The 20741-nt window shown below is 36.6% G+C and overlaps 1 protein-coding gene across 2 annotated transcripts in view; it reads right to left on the bottom strand.

The window, feature by feature from the left end:
* The window catches only part of ME1 (malic enzyme 1), a 228281-nt gene that overhangs the window by 2726 nt on the left and 204814 nt on the right, over positions 1-20741 (bottom strand). Inside the window, exons 10-13 of one of the 2 annotated variants that reach the window (XM_055274145.2) lie at positions 15648-15753; positions 14103-14245; positions 9497-9670; positions 2193-2291 (exon numbers count right to left, since the gene is read on the bottom strand). In XM_055274145.2, coding sequence (XP_055130120.1) covers positions 2193-2291; positions 9497-9670; positions 14103-14245; positions 15648-15753 — 522 coding nt within the window. The remainder of the gene's footprint in view (positions 1-2192; positions 2292-9496; positions 9671-14102; positions 14246-15647; positions 15754-20741) is intronic. The other variant, XM_063637819.1, reaches the window with a different exon arrangement.

The following is a 20741-nucleotide window of genomic DNA, read 5'->3' as shown; positions in this document are numbered from 1 at the left end:
AATGCCAAACTCTCGGACAGAGTGGCTTATATTTTATTGCTTTCCTGATTCTCTGCCTTCTGAACCTCTTGTACGTCTTGAAATTTCTTTTGTAAAAGTCTCTGATAACTTGTTAAGTACCAAATAAAAGTCTGCATCTGTTTTTCTCTCCAGGATTTGGCTGTGTTGGTCACAATTTCCACTCCCATTCTGAAATTGTCTCTTTCCTAATTATTGACATGCTGCTCAGTTTGGAGTCTCTTCTTAAAATCCTGACCACTTTTCTTCTTAACTGGCATCTTTCTTCTGTCTTCTAGACAGAATAATAAACTATATTCTATTCTCATTTTTCTTTCCTTTCTATACTTGCTTTCTTGACAACCTCACCCACTCCTAGACATTCACCAGTTACCACATGCAGAAGATGCCCAGGTCTTTTATCTAGCCTCTCTTTAAGTTTCAGTCATTTCTATCTACTTGATAAAATGGTACATCTGAATGTGCCATTGATACCTCAAACTTGCAGTCCACTTACATGATCTTACTCTCTGAAGTTGGTTCTTTGTTCTAATTTCTTAATTTCTGTGTATGTACTCTGTATTCTTCCATTATTCTAGGTGTGATATCTGAATCTTTTGGCACTCCCCTGCTGTCCCCTGCTTTTTTCTCCTCTAATCATAAGCTAACTCCTTTTCATTTAAATCTCCAAAATGAACTTAAAATGATAATATGCTATTCAGTATATTAATAGTTTAAACTACTTAAAAACTAGCAGATACATATTAGTAGAATATATGAACATACTTTTTCATAAATAGATAACCAAGCAGATTATTATGTAAAGGTTTTTAGAGAATTACTTCTTTTTTAAGAGTCTACCTTCAGTCAACAAGATAAATAATGATATGTGACTCTTAAATGGTGTTGTTTAGATAACTTGCTAATAGCTTAAGCTAGTGATTTTCAATCCAGAGCAATTTGGCCCCCCAAGGGGATACTTGACAATGTCTGGAAACAGCTTTGGTTGATACAACTGAGCAGATGCTACTGACATCTAGTGGGCAGAGGCCAGGAATGCTGCTAAAGATTGTACAATGCCTGGGACAGCCGCATGATGGTTATTGACCCAAAATGTCTACATTTGCTGAGGTAGGGAAACCCCAATTTAGACATATAACTACTGTCATGGCTAAACTGTGTTCCTCCCACTCCAAATTCATTGTTGAAGCCCTAACCACTAGTACCTCAGAATGCGACCGTATTTAGAAATAGGCCTTTAAGGAGATAATTAAGTTAAAATGAGACTGTTAGAATGGTCTATAATCCAATTTGACGGGTGTCCTTATGAGAAGGGGAAATTTGGACACAGAAGCGTGTACACACACAGAGAAAAGGCCATATGGGGACACAGAAAGAGGGCAGCCATCTGCCAGCCAAGGAGAGAGGCCTCAGAGGAAACCAAACCTGCAAACATCTTCATCTTAGACTTCCAGCTCCCAGAATTATGGGAAAATAGTTTTCTGCTTTAAGCCACACAGTCTGTGGCTGAAATACTTAAAAACAGTTACTACATAACCGTGGTATGTAGTTATCCCAACCCAAGAAAACTAATACAATTATACTGCAAAAAAAGTCCAGTTATCTTCCGGTTTAGTTACAGAAAATTTCTCTGCCTTTGGGTTCTTCTTGGCTAACTCCTTCAGTAGCTCATCTGCCACCCCAACAGCTTTCAAGTTCTTTGTCCTCTTTATTTTGCCTTCCGCCCAGTATTATCAGTTGTGATCTGTCATTTGTGATGCCATACATCATAGTAACATGGATATGGAAGGTGGTTCAAGGTCTAAATGTTACTCTAACATATCTGTAATATTTTAGTAATTATCACTAATGTGATATAGAAAAGAATAACTTTAAAAAGGTGAAATGGGAGAAATCTGGCTGACAGAAAGCCCTAATGAATTATTTAAATTTTAGGAGAAAAAAGAATGATAGAGAGGGAAATAAATTATTCGGCCCAATACTTCCATTCTTCTCTGAGAAGCAAATGTAGCTCCTAAGCTCTACAGTGTCAGTGTGCCTCATTTCTCTGACTTCTGACATAGTAAGTTGATACAGATATACATTTCAAGGAAGCAGATTTTTAATATTTAAAAATGCATATTTAGCAAGAAAAGGAAGGAAAAATAATGAAGCTTGAACAAGAGTGGTTTTACCTTTTCTGCAATTTTCAGAGAAACATCTCTAATGGTATTCAAAGGAGGATAAAGCCGACCCTCTTCCAAGTGTTTATCTGATACTTGCTGAGCTATAACCTTATGAAAAAAAGAAAGAAAAAAAGTGTTTACACTTCACACGATACAATGTGGTGGGTATGCAAATAACTAAGTGAACGGTTCCATATAATGGTCTATACAAAAACCAGTGACATTAATATGATTACCTAATTTTATCCCCACTTCTATCAACAAAGAAACTAAGCCCAGAGCGGTGTGGTGGTGGTTGAGATCACACAACTGGTGAAAAAGGTGGGAATAGAATCTAGGTTTCCTGTTAGTCCACTTCCTTTTCTATTGTACCATGAAATGCTAGATACTTTCCAATTGATACATTAGGGGAACAAGGGAAAAGAAAAGAAAGAAAGAGGAAGATGATAGACTAATGAAAACGGATCCCGAAAGCAGAGGAGTACAGCTATCCAAGGCTAAGCATGCCATTACTCCCAGCTCTGAGTCATATTCTTGTGCAGGAGGTACAGCAAAAGGCTGAGAAAGCTAGTTCAGAGTCTCACTACAAGTAGAATTTTAATTTTACACAGACTCTGGATTATCTAAATCACCTAATTAGCCTCAACATTTGCTGTCCCCAAACCATTCCCTAGTTCCAAATCAAACAGTGTTAAATTTTGTATTGAACCCTAAGGCAGAGAGGGAGACTTAGTAACCCTGATGTTCTCTCCAGCTCTAAGACTTTGATTAAATTTCTAGATGGGGGCAAATCTAAATCAGCTTATACCTAGGCCTTTGTTCCATGAAAATGTGGATGCAGAGAGGGAGTAGGAAACTTTCCTCTTTTGTAACACTTTAAATAATCAAATACTTATTTTTCAGTATATCTTAATATCTTTTAGATTTTTAAATCATGAAATTATTTCCAAAATATTACTTTTTGCCATCAGCAAATATATATGACACTGAACAAGCATAACACTACAGAGAAGCTAAAAAACAGTGTTGTTGTCCTTGAGAGATGTATAATTTAGTGAGGTAACAGAGTATGGGAAGAAAAAGAGAATGCTGAAAGAGAAGACGGCTTAGGCTAATGGTGAAATATGGGTGCTAAGAAATCCAGAGGAAGAGCAGTTCTGGAAGGCCTTATAGTGCACAGTGGCTTGAAAGGCAAACCTACAGGAAAGCCTGGAGTTGGACAAACAGAAAGTAGGTAGGCATTCCAGACAAAAAAACAGAGTCAGACCAAAGGCAGAGTTGTGTGTGAGCTGGACTCAGCACGCCCAAGTGTCCTGACCTGGTGGAGCAGAGGGTCTGGGTACTGGAGCATTATCAAAGTCAAAAAAGGAGTTTGGAGTTAAATCCTGTCGGTGACTAAGGACTTCTGACCAGGGACATTTAGGCAGAGGTAAGATGGGGGAAGGGAGAAGGAGGTAAAGTTACTAGTATAACTATTTGTTTGACTAGTATTGCTCTACATATTATACAAAATATTATAACATATAACTGTAGGGTGTTGACCATAATTTTATAATAAAACTCATCATTTAACTCATTAATCTCTTGCCTTTGTAACAGGATGTTTGCCCTAGAATTGGTCATCAGGGTCCCAAACTTTAGGACAAAGAGACATTAACTATTCCACACTATCAGGAAGTCACCAAACAAGTGGGGCTTGCCATCTACCTCAGAAGTAGAATCAGCCCTGCCAACTCCACAAACCACAGCCACCCCCTTCCAGAAGGCTGAGCTAGTGAGAGGCAGGGAAATTTGCTGGAACCATGGTTTGGCCTACTGGGTAATGTAGTGGCTTTTTCCTCCCCTCTTCTTGGTGCATGCTACTCCTTCTTAAAGGCTTGTGGTGTCCTCAAGGAAAGACTGGGGGGCATTCTTTTCCCCTACTCAGCGTGAGCAGTCATAGATATGTGTACTTAAGCAGAGAAGAGAATGGGAAAGGGAGAGCCAGACAGACACGGTGGCTGTAAGCTGTATGCATTCCCATCAGTGGATCTGGTATGGGTACACGAGTTCCCAGGGTCAACTGGCCACAGCAGAGGAGGCCCCTGCATCCCTGGGGACCTGAAGAAGTGTAAGGAACCTAAGCTGAAGCCAGACATCCTACATCAGAGGGCCAGATTTGGACCCTGCCAGAGAGGATTAGTGGAGTTAATAATCGAGTTAATAAAGGAGATGTTTGCCCTTTTCCATACCCTTCCTTCTTTTCTCCAACATACTTGAAGAAGTAGGCCTTAACAAAAAGAGGGAGGAGGTTTCTCAGAGTCGAGCCAAACATTTCCCCCCAAATTCCTCAAAGTGCTAGCGTCAGAGAAAGAGTAAAAGAACAGATGGGTTTTCTCTACCTGCTACTGCAGGCCTCTCCTACTGCAGGGAGAGGACATGACATTTGAATTGGATATAAGATTTTGAACTGCACAGATGCTTAATTATTGTTCACTGATGTATTCTCAGCACTTAGAATGATGCCTAGCATATATTAGGTATTTAATTAAAAGAATATTAAAAGAATGAGTGAACTGAAAGTTATGGGCTCTTACCGAAATGTCACTAAGAGAAACAAGAGGGAGAGCTGGTGGAGAATGATTTAAAACAATGCCTGGGGCAAAATAAAACCATTTTATGTTATTGCTCCACTGAATTGAAACTTTCAAAAAACTTTGTTAATTCTTGTTGTTCTGCAAAGGAGATGTGGCAGATTTAAATAATAATTTCTTAGATGTTAAAGCAAAAACTTTTCTGGGTGTCAGGTATTGTTATTTAATTGGATAGAACAAAACGAATAGCACAATGTTAAAAAGATATCAGAGCATGGTGGTTGAAGGCTCAGGCTCTGGTGTGAGGTAGACCTATGTTTGAATTCTAATTCCATCAATTACTATCTGTTTTGTATTTGGGCAAATTAATTAACCTTTTTAGCCCTCAGTTTTCTCATCAGTAACATAGGACTAATAATAGTTCCTAATTCATAAGGATTAAATGAAATAAATGCCAGCAAACAATTTACCACGGTCTGTCAGAAAAGTATTCAATTAGCTATTTTGTTTTATGTATGTATGTATGTATGTATGTATGTATGTATGTATGTATGTGAAACAGGGTCTCACTCAGATTGCCTACCCTGGAGTGCAGTGGCACGGTTTTGGCTCACTGCAACCCTCTGTCTCCCTGGGCTTGGGTGATTCTGCCGCCTCAGACTCCTGAGTAGCTGAGACTACAGGTGTGTGCCATCATGCCCAACTAATTTTTTTTTTTTTTTGTATTTTTAGCAGAGAGAGGGTTTTGCCATATTGGCCAGGCTGGTCTCAAACTCCTGAGCTCAAGCGATCCACCTACCTCAGCTTTCCAAAGTGTTGGGATTACAGAAGTGAGCCACTGCACCTGGCCAGCTATTTTGTTTTTAAAAAGAACCAATAGGCAGCCCACATGGCCAAATGGAAGCAAAATGGTGTCAGATCTGGCTCTACAGTGTATAGATCGTTAGCTATTTGATTTGGGGGCAAGTTCTATAACGAATCAACTTCAAGTTTTTTCAAATATTTATACGACATAATATGTGTATTCCACCTATAAACACCAGGACACTGCTGGCATTCAATTTCATTGTTTCTTCTCTAGGATGCCACACAAATGTCATTTTCAAGAGATTGGAGCCAGTCACAGGACAGATGAGTAAAGAAGAATTATTCTGAATCCTTACTCTCCATGTGTGACTGTCCATGATGATTACCTAAAGGGTCCTCTGAGCAGATATGAGAAAGGAGTGGAGCAAGGCAGATGAGAAGACACCAGCCTGTGATTCAGGAGAAGTGGTGTGAAGATAGGAGCCTGAGATTTGTCTTCCAGGTGTGAACAGGATGCGAGGAGTCTATTCCCAGGATACACAACAGACCACACAGGGCCAGGAGGGCTGATCGCCAGAGGTCCAGAAGACTGTCTACGGTGCCAGGAAAGCCAAAAATCTCTTCATGATATAAAAATGTCCAGAAATATTCTTTGAGATTGGTGCTAACCCGTGACATTTCTAGTTCCATAAGAGATTCAACTAGTATTTTGACAATAATCCTAACAGTTATTAAATTTGTGGTTGCAAAACAAAATATTCAGAAATATCTCCTATATGTTACTTGTGTTAACTACAAAATATAATCTAGACAAGAAGTACTTTTCTTCTTTTTGGGGCCGTCTGGTGGTGAATGTCTGTGGTATTGTATTTATTCCTCTTGCTAAGATACATGACTCATTCTATTTAATCCTGTTCAAAAAGTATTTACTAATTTTCTGCTTTGTGCCTAGCATTGTGCTAGATACTACTGAAGTTTTAAAAGAAGTATATGGAAGGCTCTCTGTCTTTAAAAAAGATAATCTACAGGCCGGGCACGGTGGCTCATGCCTGTAATCCCAGCACTTTGGAAGGCCGAGTCGGGCTGATCACAAGGTTAAGAGATGGAGACCAGTCTGGCCAACATGGTGAAACCCTGTCTCTACTAAAAATACAAAAATTAGCTGGGCGTGTTGGCATGTGCCTGTAATCCCAGATACCTGGGAGGCTGAGGCAGGAGTATTGCTTGAACCAGGTAGTTGGAGGTTGCAGTGGGCCAATATCACACCACTGCACTCCAGCTTGGCAACAGAGCGAGACTCCGTCTCAAAAAAAAAAAAAAAAAAAAAAAAAAAAACAAGATAATCTACAATTTAGTTATAAAGTCAACACCTAATCTTTTACAATAGGAAGCTCTCAGGAGTGTATCATAACCAGAAATAAAATTAAATGTCAAAGTGTGTAATAAAGACAGCCATGGCTACGGAGAAAGATCAAGATGAGCTAGACTTGTCAAAAAAGATTCCAGGATGTGGTGGGATTTAAGCAGTACCCTAAAGGAGAAGCTTAGATCATTGGAGAATAATTCTCAGGTCTTTTCAGACAGGATAAGAGATAAAGCAGTTACACAGGCATACATATGCATGGTGTATTTGAAGGCTATGGGATGAGGGAGAATGAAAAGAATGTCAAGCTTCTAAGCTTTGCTGCCTGCTTGGAAAGGGGGTATCACTAATAAAAATGTGAACGCTGAGAGTGAGGAAAGATGAGTAAGGCTTTCATAATGTTGTGTTTAAGGACACAGTAGGGCATGTCTGTGGAATTACCCAACAGGCAACTGGAGATATGGAAAAAGATGAGAATAGAGATACACAGATTTGGCCACTACTAGAATGAAGATAATAGAAATGAATGAATGAATGAGATCTTTGAAAGCATAAGAAAAAGAGAAGAAAAAATCGGTAACGAAAAATGAATGCTAGAAAAAAAACTCTTACTTAAAAGGGAGATGAAAAGGAGACAAGGAAAATAATGAGTGGGGACATAACTGAGATGATATAAAAAACAGGAATGTTGTGTTGAAGCCTAAGAGAAAACCAGTAGAAAGGCCAAGAGATGCAGCCAGAGAGATCACTAGCTATGATAAGAATTAGTGATGTGGTATGTTGACAACACCACATTTTTTTTTTCCTTCAAAGTGTTTTTCGGTAGTGATTATTACTTTTCTTGGAGAGTAAACTGAAAATATTTTTCATGGAATTTGTCACTAGAGGGTGCTAGAGTTATTTAAGAAAGAAAACACTGACTACTGCAGGTAACCAAAACTCTGATGTGCCTATTCTAAAAGACAGTGATTACATTTTCCTTAATGCAAAAGCAACTTTTACATGCTCTCTTAGTAATCAGACATCCATTTATGTTTAACAAGATTTTCGGAGTTAAAGAAAACCTGAGACATCAGCTGGCATGCTTTTTAATGCAGTGAAGAAAACGACAGGAGAACATTATTGCCTCCAAGCATCTGTTCTCAGAGAATGACGCCGGGTGCTAGCCACCAAGATTATGCTCCTTTAGATCACATCAGTAACATAAGAATCTTTGTCTACATTCTTGGGGTTCCTCTTCACAATGGAAAAAATATTTGCAGGATAAAAATATTTGAATATCAATCAAGTTCTTTGGATCAGTTCAGCTGCAAAGGTTTAATCGTAAGAGAAGAAATTCACTCAAGTTTCTCATCCACAAATGGTAACCTGTTCAAATCCGAAACATATCAACCTGATGAACATCAACCTGATGATTATCAAAAGCTCATGATTTTACAAATATATGCCCAATCACCATATCATCCTGCTGAGGCTTGGGAGGGGGAGGGAAACTGATAGGAACATGCAGCTCATGATATCTCTTGTGCCAGGAATTATCAAAGTCCTTTGTCTCTGACCTAAGAGTTTCATGTCTTTTGTCAATATCTATGAAATTGCGGCTAACTTGTTAGCTTGCAAGTAGAGTAAAATCTCAGATCTTTCACAGTTCATGACAGTACAAGATTCCCCAGTGGGCCTGCTTTGTAATGTTCTGAGAATCTTTCCTCAAGGCCCAGACAGAGCTTACTTCTCCTATTCTTTTAATGATTTTATAAACAACTAATTTCCTGTTTTGATTTAATTTCTGCTTAAATACTAGGGTTGTTTCTGTTTTCTGTACTGAACCCTGAATAATAAACATGTCCACTATACCATATCAGACTTTCACTTTAAACCTTCAAAATGCCATTCATTATTAAGTACTGTTCTCAACAGGGAAATATTTACCACTTAATCATCATTTGGAAACAATTCTGGTTTTGCTTTTTTTTAGGTAACAGTCTAGCTCTGTAGCCCAGGATGCAGTGCAGTAGCGCAATCTCAGCTCACTGCAACCTCTGCCTCCTGGGTTCAAGCAATTCTCCTGCCTCAGCCTCTTGAGTCGGGGGGGATCACAGGCACGCACCACCATGCCCGGCTAATGTTTGCATTTTTAGTAGAGATGAAGTTTCACCATGTTGGCCAAGCTGGCCTCGAACTCCTGGGCTCAAGTGATCCACCTGCCTCAGCCTCCCAAAGTGCTGGGATTAGGGGCATGAGCCACCACATCCAGCCCTGGAAACAATATTTTTAATTGTCTCATCACTGTCACAGAACTTGATCTGATGTGTGAAGACACAAAAATGTTCCTCTTAAGAAATCAAAAACACAATTTTTCTAATGACTACTGAAGAAGAACCTTTTGTTTGTGAGTCAGTATGAACAAGCTACCCACCCCTTATACTCCACTGGGAAATATTTTCTCTTCTTCAGACTTTACTTCTTTCAGAGAGTAAGCTGAGATGCTAGATAAATAAAACATTAGACAACCTAGGCTGAGCACACTTGGTATTTTAAACCCTTGGTAAACTTAGAGGATTTTACAATACCTCAGCAGTAGTGAGGAAAATCTTATCTGTGATCTGCCTCAATCCACACGCCACAACACCAAGAGCAACTCCAGGGAACACATAGGAATTGTTGCCTTGGCCAGGATATAGGGTCTGTCCACTTGAAAGAGTGACTGGATCAAAAGGACTGCCACTGGCAAAAATTGCACGTCCCTACAACAAAGACACATACAACTCACTTTAAAAAGAAGCAGAATATTTTAAAACAAATGTATCATAATAGAACTACCCCACAGCCTAAATGGTAAGTACTTAGAAAGAAGTCTAGTTAATTGCGCCACTGCACTCCAGCCTGGGCGACAGAGCGAGACTCTGTCTCAAAAAAAAAAAAATAAAAAAAAAAAATAAAAAAAAAAAAAAAGAAAGAAGTCTAGTTTTTTATTAACTTGCTAATAAGTCTGGACAAGCTTTTGTGATGTTGTGCAACCAGTTCTGGAATGGGTGATTATTACTGTTCTCTGTCTTACTCTTTACTTCCAGGAGGAGCATGCAAAGTACAGGATGCCCTAAGACCAGCACTCTATTCTCTACAGTGGTTCAACCCATAGGCTCATCAACCATTTCTATATAGGCTTCCAATTATAGACATCTGAAGATAAAAAATGATGGGCTAATATTTAAGTATTGAAAATAATGATATTTTAGGTTGAGGTTTAGGAATCAACACACTTCCAAAATAAAAACTGGGAAAATCATATATATTTCTATATTGTAAAGACTTATGTGGGCTGGGCACAGTGGCTCATGCCTGTAATCCCAGCACTTTGGGAGGCTGAGGGGGCAGATCACTTGAAGTTAGGAGTTTGAGACCAGCCTGGCCAACATGGTGAAACCCCATTTCTACTGAAAATATAAAAAGTGGCTGGGGAGTGGTGGCGGGTGCCTGTAAGCCCAGCTACTCGAGAGGCTGAGGCAGGAGAATCACTTGAACTCAGGAGGCAGAGGTTGCAGTGAGCCTAGATCACACCACTGCACTCTAGCCTGGGCGACAAAGAAAGATTCCAGCTCAGAGAAATAAAGTAAAATAAAATAGAATAAAATAAAATAAAATAAAGAGTTACATGGAGAATCACATAGGAAACAAACTCATTGGCAGGAGTAGAATTGGCAAGGAAGAAGAAGGTTAAGTTATCAATATTTTTCAACTATTGTCTTCATTTTGCCTAGTATTAATATTTTGTCATAATTGTTTCGAGGAATCTCATGTACTGCTTGCTTTAAAAAGGCATGAACTTGGCTGGGTGTGATGGCTCACGCCTGTAATCCCAGCACTTTGGGAGGTCGAGGAGGGTAGATCACTTGAGGTCAGGAGTTGGAGACCAGCCTGGCCAACATGGTGAAAGCCCATCTCTACTAAAAATACAAAAAATAGCTGGGTGTGGTGGTGGGCACCTGTAATCCCAGCTACTCAGGAAGCTGAGGCAGGAGAACTGCTTGAACCTGGAAGGCGGAGGTTGCAGTGAGCCGAGATCGTGCCATTGCACTCCAGCCTGGGTGACACAGCGAGACTCCATCTCAAAAAAAAAAAAAAAGGCATTAACTAGGGCCTGTTAGGTGCTGCATTTCATATTGCTAATCAAAAGAACATTTGTCTGTGATGGTGAGAGTGGACATCTAGTTGAGAGTATTTAGGCTTCAAAGTAGGAATCGGAAACCCTCAACAAATAAAGCATCACAGTCTAAGAAATCTATTTGAAAAGTCTAAAGCATCAAATCCTCAAAGCATAGTTTAAATGATGACAGAATGGGTTTTAACTTTCATATCTCTTGGATGTAGAGTCTAAATAATGATATTAATATTAACCTATTTTTAGCAAATGTCATAATATACATTTTAGTTGTTCTTAAAGTTGTATAACAGAAATTCAACCTTCTTTGAGAGATAAAAAGATGAAAATAGATGAGGCAGAAAAACAAATTCTCATCCAGCTGTTTATAAGACACTGTTATGTTTTGCACAGAATTCGGTTTTGTTTTCAGACAAGTCTGATACCTTAAGCTCTTTAGCAGATAAAACATTTTGTTATAAACAGCTTTCTAATGTAACTAAATTATTACTTCATATATAAAGGTTTCAGAAAATTATATTTGAGAAAGAGGCCTGTAACACTATATATATACATATATATATATATATATGTATATATATATATAAATATATATGTATATATATATATATATATATCTCCCCCCGTAACACTATATATATATATATATATATATCTCCCCCCGTAACACTATATATATATATATATATATCTCCCCCCGTAACACTATATATATATATATATCTCCCCCCTGTAACACTATATATATATATATATATATATCTCCCCCCGTAACACTATATATATATATATATCTCCCCCCTGTAACACTATATATATATATATATATATATATATATATCTCCCCCCGTAACACTATATATATATATATATCTCCCCCCTGTAACACTATATATATATATATATATCTCCCCCCTGTAACACTATATATATAGGGAGATATATATATATATATATAGATATATATATAGGGAGATATATATATATATATATCTCCCCCCCGTAACACTATATATATATATATATATATCTCCCCCCGTAACACTATATATATATATATATCTCCCCCCGTAACACTATATATATATATATATATATCTCCCCCCGTAACACTATATATATATATATATATCTCCCCCCCGTAACACTATATATATATATATATATATATCTCCCCCCCATAACACTATATATATATATATATATCTCCCCCCGTAACACTATATATATATATATATATCTCCCCCCCGTAACACTATATATATATATATATATATATCTCCCCCCGTAACACTATATATATATATATATATATCTCCCCCCCGTAACACTATATATATATATATATATCTCCCCCCCGTAACACTATATATATATATATATATATCTCCCCCCTGTAACACTATATATATATATATATCTCCCCCCCGTAACACTATATATATATATATATCTCCCCCCTGTAACACTATATATATATATATATATATCTCCCCCCTGTAACACTATATATATATATATATATATATCTCCCCCCATCCTGCACTCCCACTCCTCCTGCCTATCTTTCTGTAATCACCATATTTTTAAGGAGAAATGTCATTAAATAAATGATAGTACTGTAGCTAGCTAAATATTCTCATATATATATGTTATTAACATGGTGAAGGAAACCTTCCCATACCATGTTTGGATTATATTTTTATGGTTCAATAGTCTTTTTGTATATTGTAACTTAACTTTTCCTATCTTCACCTGTGCCTACAATAGCAGAAACTCACATCCAGCAACAGGCAGACCTTTCCTTTTTCTCCAATCCTTTAGCCAAACCAGTGTCTAAATTTTCATCCTCAAAATAACTTTCAATGTTTTATGTGAAAACATTGAACATTAGGCAAGATGATAAGAAAGAGTTGAGGCATGCATTTACATCAGACACATTCAAAGTTTAAAACACAACTACATGAATTTGGCTAATTTTGTTTATGTGTGTTATAGATAAGTCTCTTAACCCTTGAGGCCTGTTGAGATATATTAAGACAAAATAATTAAACACTTTATTATATGCCTAGTATGTGCAAGGCATGATGCTAAAATTTTGTTGTTGCTCAAAGGACTTTTTTCTTCCTTTAAGGATTTAAGGACTACTGAATAATGTGAGGCAAATTCCCCAATCTAGAGATGAGATAAAAATTAAAATCAGTGAGAACACTGATGCCATCCCAAATAAGAGAGATAAACAATGGAGTGGCTCCTTGCCAAAAAAAAAATCATTAATTCTAGTATTGAGCATTTAAGGATATATGATTAAAATAGAGCCATTAAGTTCCAGTTAGTGCAGAGTGACATAGCTTTCATGTTTACCTCTCTAGTTCATTTTGGATTTCTTTCCAAAATAAACGTTTTAGATAGATATGACTCAACCTCTATTTTGTTGTAATGATATTTTAAAGTCTTTGAAGGGAAAAAAGGCTCCTTTCAGCATATCAGCCAAATATATATTAGTACAACCATAGTATAAATAAATCATAGTAAAATATTGAAGCATTGAGGACTCCTACCCCAATCTGGCTGGATGTCAAGATAGTTGCCCAAATGTTCCACCCATAGTACCAAAACCCAAACCCAGGATTTAGCAAAGCAAAAATAAGGTTGTGGTTTTACATTGTATGCTTCAGTGTTTGGGAATAGCTAGTTAAAAGCTATTTTAATAAGCCTCTAGAACCAAGCTTCTTCCTTTCTATTTAACCCTTATGTTTAAATCTTAGATATTTCCAAATCACTTGTAGAAAATTATCAGTAAAACATTAAAATATGTATTTTATTTTGTTGAAGAAGAGGATTTATACAACATTCTAGAAAAGGAAATAGTTCTTATCCCTCTGATCTGTGTGCTTTTCTTTCCATTTTGGTCGTATAATTTTTAAACTTAAACAGTAAGCACCTTAGATGTCCTAGGCCTCCCTATAACGAATAAAAATTTGATTATTAAAATATCTGTTATAGTTTTACTTTACCTTGGTTATTTTGTAGCACTGCTCTGCAGAACATTCTGCTTTGCTAGTTGGATTACTCAAAGCAAAAATAATAGGCCGTTCATTGAAGGCAGCCATATCTTTGAGAATTTGTTCTGAGAATGCACCACCAATTGCAGCAACTCCTAATGAAGAAATATGAAGCTGGTAATTAACACTATCATTGGTTAATTCAGACAAGAAGACCATGCCTCAAATCAATGATATCTGTCATGTCATTTTCTAATAGACCCTAAACAAAATGCTATATAGACTATTTGTATTAAAGTATAGTGACAAAAAGAGGCAAGTTTGTTAATGCCAACAATCCTTACAATCCTTAGGGTCACAAATCTACAAATATCTATTAAAAATTAAAGATAATATTTGGCTCCTATAGTACATTGAGTTAGTCACCAATCACTTGGAAATTTGTATCTAATATGTAAACTTTCTTTATAAGCAATTCTATGAGTATATTTCAGTCTGTCAGGCTATAAAACAATTAAGTTTTATAAACCAACGCTATCACTTAAGACAACCATCTGATTCAATTGTAAAAGTAAAGTACCACCCACTGAAGTAACTTTAACAGAAGAATAAAGCAATTAGCATAATGGAAATGAAAAACAATAAGATTATTGGCAGAATATATTTTGTAAAAACAATATTAAACACTTAGTAAAGTTCCTGTCATGGAGTAAGTACTTGTTTTATTGTAGTTATCATCATTATTTTCAACATTGTCATCTGTTTCACAAGAGCTTGTAGGAATGGAGTATAATACAAGGTAAAAATCAAAATTATATATGCACAAAACAAAGAATAAAGTTTCATAAATTCCTTTGAGTTTTCTAAAACCACTTTAAAGTCTTGCAGTGCACATGCATTGTGTAAGTACTGCATTAAGTGCTATAAGGAATATAAAGATATGTGAGATGTGATCCCTGTCTTCCAGGAGGGTCTTATCTACTGCAGTGTTTCTCAACCTCAGCACTACTGACGTTTTAGGCTGGATAATTCCTTGTCACAGGGGCTGTCCAGTGCACTGTAGGATATTTAGTAGAATCCTTCTGCTGTCAGCAGCCCCTCCCTTTACTTCCTTCCAACCCCGCTACCCTAGTTAAGACAACTCAAAGCTTCCAGACATTGCCAAATGTTTCCTGCAGGGCAAAAATCCCTCTTATTTGAGAACCACTGTCTATCTGGAGTAATCAAGCCTAGAAAAGTGCTGAATGCGCCAGGTATTAGCAGGCTGACGGAGTTAGAGGAGGGGGCCATACACTTCAGCTCAGATCAGTAAGAAAGACGATAGGACTAAAGATAAAAATCTAGGTCTCTACAGGGTACTGTCGCTTGAGCGAACGTGTAAAAGTTAAAAATCTAGGTCTCTACAGGGTACTGTCGCTTGAGCGAACCTGTAGTTTTTTTAATTCAAAGGGTTAGAATTTCAAAAAGGCTAAATTATACCTCAAAAATTGGTAGTAAAAAAAAACCAATCAGGTCAAAATAAGGGGCATGGGAGAAGGGAGAGGAGAAAATGCTTACCTATGAGGGCAGTTGGTTTTATTTCTTGAACAATGGCTTCTAGGTTCTTCATTTCTTCATGTTCATGGGCAAACTTCTCTTTCTCTTGTGTTAAGGAAGCACGTCCCTAAGTAAAGCAAGTAAGAAAAAATTAAGAATCTGCTAAACATGTGAGGGTCAAATAAATTTCGGTATATATATTACAAATATTTATGCTTAACATTTTTATGTATGATGTGTTACAGCTATTCTTAAAGTCTCTTCTTCAATTGTCAGAATGTTGTTTCATTCATTCGTTCAACAAGTATTTATATGTCAATGTTCTAGGCAATGGAGATGTAACAGTGAACAAAACAAAGTCCTTCATTTAATTGATATTAAAAATCCTAATTTTACAGACATGTGAGAACTAGCATTAACAAATGGCAATGCAAAATATAATTTAAATAATGATACTGTTTGCCACACGTTGTGTTTTACAGCAGGTCTCAGAATCTGGAGTTGGCTTCAGCTGTAGCACTACCGATTTATGCTACTGACCAAGAAAAGAATTGGAAGTCATATTTATGTCATTGTTAGATTTTCTCAGTAAGTATTCGTTTTATATGTTTTTGTTTTTAATGTTCTGATTATGAATGCGCCATGTGTTATCTAGTAAACATCTAATTATAATATTCTACCTCCAAATTTTAAAGATTTGACTACATAATGGATTACTGCCTAATTTTATATGGTACTTGATGACTTACAAGTTGTTTTCACGTATTTCATTTGATCTCCTCAACAATTCTGAGAAGCAGGACAAGTATAAGTATAGTCATTTTACGTATGTGGAAACATGTTCAGAGGTTTTAAGGGACTTGCTCAAGGCAAGAGATTGTACTGGAACTCAAAGCCTTTTCAATATAGCACAGAATCACCCCAGGCAAAAAATTAACAAATCGTATGTCATAGTCTTTGCAAATTGTTAATAATGAAGATGGTACGATTTTCTTGCTTTAAAGGGTTATTATCATTTTATTTCTGTTGTTTTTGTTTGAGATGAGGTCTCATTTTGTCGTGCAAGTTGGAGTGCCGTGGATCAGAGGTCACTGCAGCCTTGAACTCCTGGGGTCAAGGGATCCTCCTAAGCTTCTCTAGTAGCTGGAACTACAGGCATGCACCACCATGCTTGGCTAATTTATCATTTTTTTTTAGAGATGGGGGTCTCGCTATATTGCCCAGGGTTGTCTCGAACTCCTGGCCTCAAGAGTGATCTTTTCGCTTCAGCCTCCTGAGTCACTAGGATTATAGGCGTGAGCCACCATGCCAGGCTCTGTTTTTGTTGTTGTTGTTGTTGTTGTTTTTATTTTGTTTTGTCTTTTTTTTTTTTTTTTTTTTTTGAGACAGAGTTTTGCTCATGTTGCCCAGGCTGGAGTGCAATGGTGCGATCTCAGCTCACCGCAACCTCCGCCTCCCGGATTCAAGCTATTCTCCTGCCTCAGCCTCCCAAGTAGCTGGGATTACAGGCAGGTGCCCGGCTAATTTTATATTTTTAGTAGAGACAGGCTCTGTTTTTAAAAGCAATATGCTGAATTATTAAAAAATTTGAAACATCTGAACCTCTTTGTGCTTGTCTCCTCATCTGTAAATAAGGATAATAAGAATTTCTACCTCATCAGGTTGTTTGTGGGGTAAATGAAATGTAACACATGTAAAACACTCAGGACTGTACCTGTTTTATAGTAAGAGCTCAATGCTAGTTGTTGCAATTAAAATTTTTATGAAGAAGAAAAAAATCATAATTCCAGCACTTAAAGTTTTGGTATATTTTCTCCTATTAATAATCTGCTGTAGGCTACGCACGGTGGCTCATGCCTGTAATCCCAGCACTTTGGGAGGCTGAGGCGGGCGAATCACGAGGTCAGGAGATCGAGACCATCCTGGCTAACATGGTGAAACCCCGTCTCTACTAAAAAAATACAAAAAATTAGCTGGGCATGGTGGCAGGAAGGAGCCTGTAGTCCCAGCTACTCGGGAGGCTGAGGCAGGAGAATGGCATAAACCCAGGAGGCGAAGCTTGCAGTGAGCCGAGATCACACCACTGCACTCCAGCCTGGGTGACAGAGCCAGACTCCATCTCAAAAAAATAAAAATAAATAAAAAAAGAAATGATTAGCCAGTTTTGAGAATCAGTGCACTAAATGATCTATCATATCCCTATCACATGCGTTTTTAAGAGGTTATGTGCTATGTTTTCAAAAAGGTATACAATAAAGAGTCTAAAGAAGAAAAGCTATAGAAAAAGATAAACTGGAAGTCACAGCTTTTTTGGCTGACAAACTGAGATATAATGAAAAATATTTAAATTGCCTAGAATGGGAAACAAATAATAAAAAGACAGATGAATAATGTATGAAAAGAAAAAGACATATGCTTAATCATAAACATCTTTATTAATCATAGTATACCCACTGGCAGCTCCTAGACACTGAAGCCAGAACTTAGCCAGAAGACATTCCATCTAGTAAGAAGCATAAATTACCCACGGCAACACCTTCAAAGGCTTGATTCCTGGTATGACTTACAAACGCTGAAAGAATGCTGAAAAAAGTCCAGGAATCATGAAATGGTAATACTAGCAATACTGAAGGTCTTACTTGACAAAACAGAAGAAGCAAAAGACACACACACAAAATGTCTCCCAAGTATGTTCTTTAACCATTTTCAAAACTGACTTGATGACCTAGTTTAAAGAAACTACTGAAATGTGACAACCTTTTCTAAATCCGGTAATACTGAGGCAACTACCTGTACCTTTGGACTTCTATTTTCTAGACTAATGGCTTATTTTTCTTTATTTTTCAAAATCTGATTTGGAATACATATTCGTTATGCCAATAACTTCAGTTGGTATGGAGATGAGTAGATGTCTTTTCCCTTCATTCTCCCTTTTCAGGATCCCTTGCTGGAATCTTTTTGCCTTCTTTTGGCAAAGTGCATGTGGGCACCTCTCACCTCAGAAATCCCAAATTCTATGACGCATCTTTTCTCTCTCTCTTTTTTTCAAGAGTCTCTAATTACCTCAAACATATTATGGATAGCTGAAACTTTATTTGTGATATTATTACTTTAATCTCCCCTATCCCTTTATATTGTGATGATTCTTACTATGTCGTGGAAGATATAACCAGATTTAATTACTACCTTTTCAAAAGCACATATGTTTGTAGTGGGCATAGGGAGGAGAATGGGGGCAAAGGTTGCCAAGATTTTGGGCTGTTATTCCACAGCCCAGGATAGGAATAAGTAAATTAATTCTAGATTACCAGTGATAAATATTTATTCCTTCCTACATACAGGGACTAGAAAAACTCTTCCACAAGCCCCAGTTGGACTACCTACCCCCAATTTACTGGCCTGTTTTTGCTGTCATGTCGTTAGTTTATCAGAGTTGAACCTGGCCCCTCTTTGGATCTGTAGACAGGGCTTTCTCAGCACATAGTCAGTAGCATTTCACTGCATTTGTTGCAAATCAGGTATGTGCACTTGCTAAAAGAGTCCAGAGCTGTGTTTCATCATCTCAGGAAAGATTAGACAAAGATAAATTATGTGACAAAAGTATAGTAAGGGGCATGGAGTGTTTTTAATGTAAGATAGTAGGTGGTGAACTCCATCAATATTTAATTTTGTATGTTAAAAATCAATATTCATAATCTTCTAAGACTCATGCATATAATCTTTGGCCTCTGTTCTTTTTAATACCTACATGCATTGATCATACTCTATATGAAATAAAAAAGAGGGAGAAAATAATCAAGCCAGATACTTTTTACCAGCTTACATACTCTCTTTGGAGTTTGACTTTTTTATTAAACCACAGTGTATGAAATGTATTAACCATCATTCAGCGTGAAGGCAGCACCAGTCAAAAATTCTGATAAAATAGCAGATAAACTATATAGTCTGTAGTTTCAAGCCCTCGGCCTAGAGATTATACTTTCAGGAATGAAATAACTGTATTGTCAAAACTACCTTTATAACATACAATATACGTTTATTGACCATCTCTTTCTACAGGAGCTAAACATTTAATTATAAATCAGAAAAATACAGTACAGCAAAATTATTTAAAACAAAACAAAATAAAATAAAAATAAAAACAAAATTCAAACCAGTCTATGGCTTCATTCTGGGTTAGATGAAATCGATCCTTCACAAGGTCTCTTAATATTCTACTTTTTATTTTGATGTTCTGTCTTAGCATTAATTTGGTTTATTAGTGAGAGCGAAAATATATTTATTTAAGACAAAGATTAAACCTGGTTTGTTGTGTGGTTTCTTATCCTCCCCGAAAATGCTCCAAATCTTCACTGCAAAATGCAAATACTAGGCAATATTCCCTTTTCATCCTCTTTTCACTGTCTTTATTCTTACTTTAATTTTTGTTTTGGAAGGTTTTTTAAAACTGTTAGTTTAACATTAAAATATATTAATATTAGTTGACAAAGTTAATATATAAATTATTTTCCACTATAAAAACTAATGCATCTTATCTTTATTACTATAAAGTACAAAGATATTTGAATATGATCCATAACCAAGTAATTGACTTCAATTAACCTTAGAGATATGGATGAATTATTTACAGTATTGATATTCTATAGCATTAACTTTTTCCACTGCACATATGGATATGGGGTAAATGATGGAAAATGCTATGCCTGTGACATTGAAAGTTGAAAGAGAAAATATGCTGGAATAATAATTATCTAGCATGATGATGATATAACTTCAAAGATGAGCTGACTTCACAGTTCATGTTTTAGTTTTTGGCATGGTGTTTTTAAAAAGTGGAGTTTCACCAAGAAAATTTTTTATTTAAAACTTTATGGTATTTTTACATTTTATAAACAATTACATTACAAGTTAATAAAATTAATAAAATGATTATTATTGGTTCTCAGGAGATATAAAAGTACTAAGAATGAAGGATAAAAAACACAAAAGAATCATGTAAATTTGAAAACAGGATTACACTAATTTACTGGTTATTCTAAGGCTTAGTTCTGCAACAAAAATCAATATAAGGATTTTGACTGTTTAAAAGCATGAAAGAAAAAGTGAAACTTAATA

The sequence above is a fragment of the Symphalangus syndactylus genome, chromosome 4 (genome assembly GCF_028878055.3).
Source record: "Symphalangus syndactylus isolate Jambi chromosome 4, NHGRI_mSymSyn1-v2.1_pri, whole genome shotgun sequence".
NCBI lineage: Eukaryota > Metazoa > Chordata > Mammalia > Primates > Hylobatidae > Symphalangus > Symphalangus syndactylus.
This window is presented reverse-complemented; position numbering and strand designations above follow the sequence as displayed.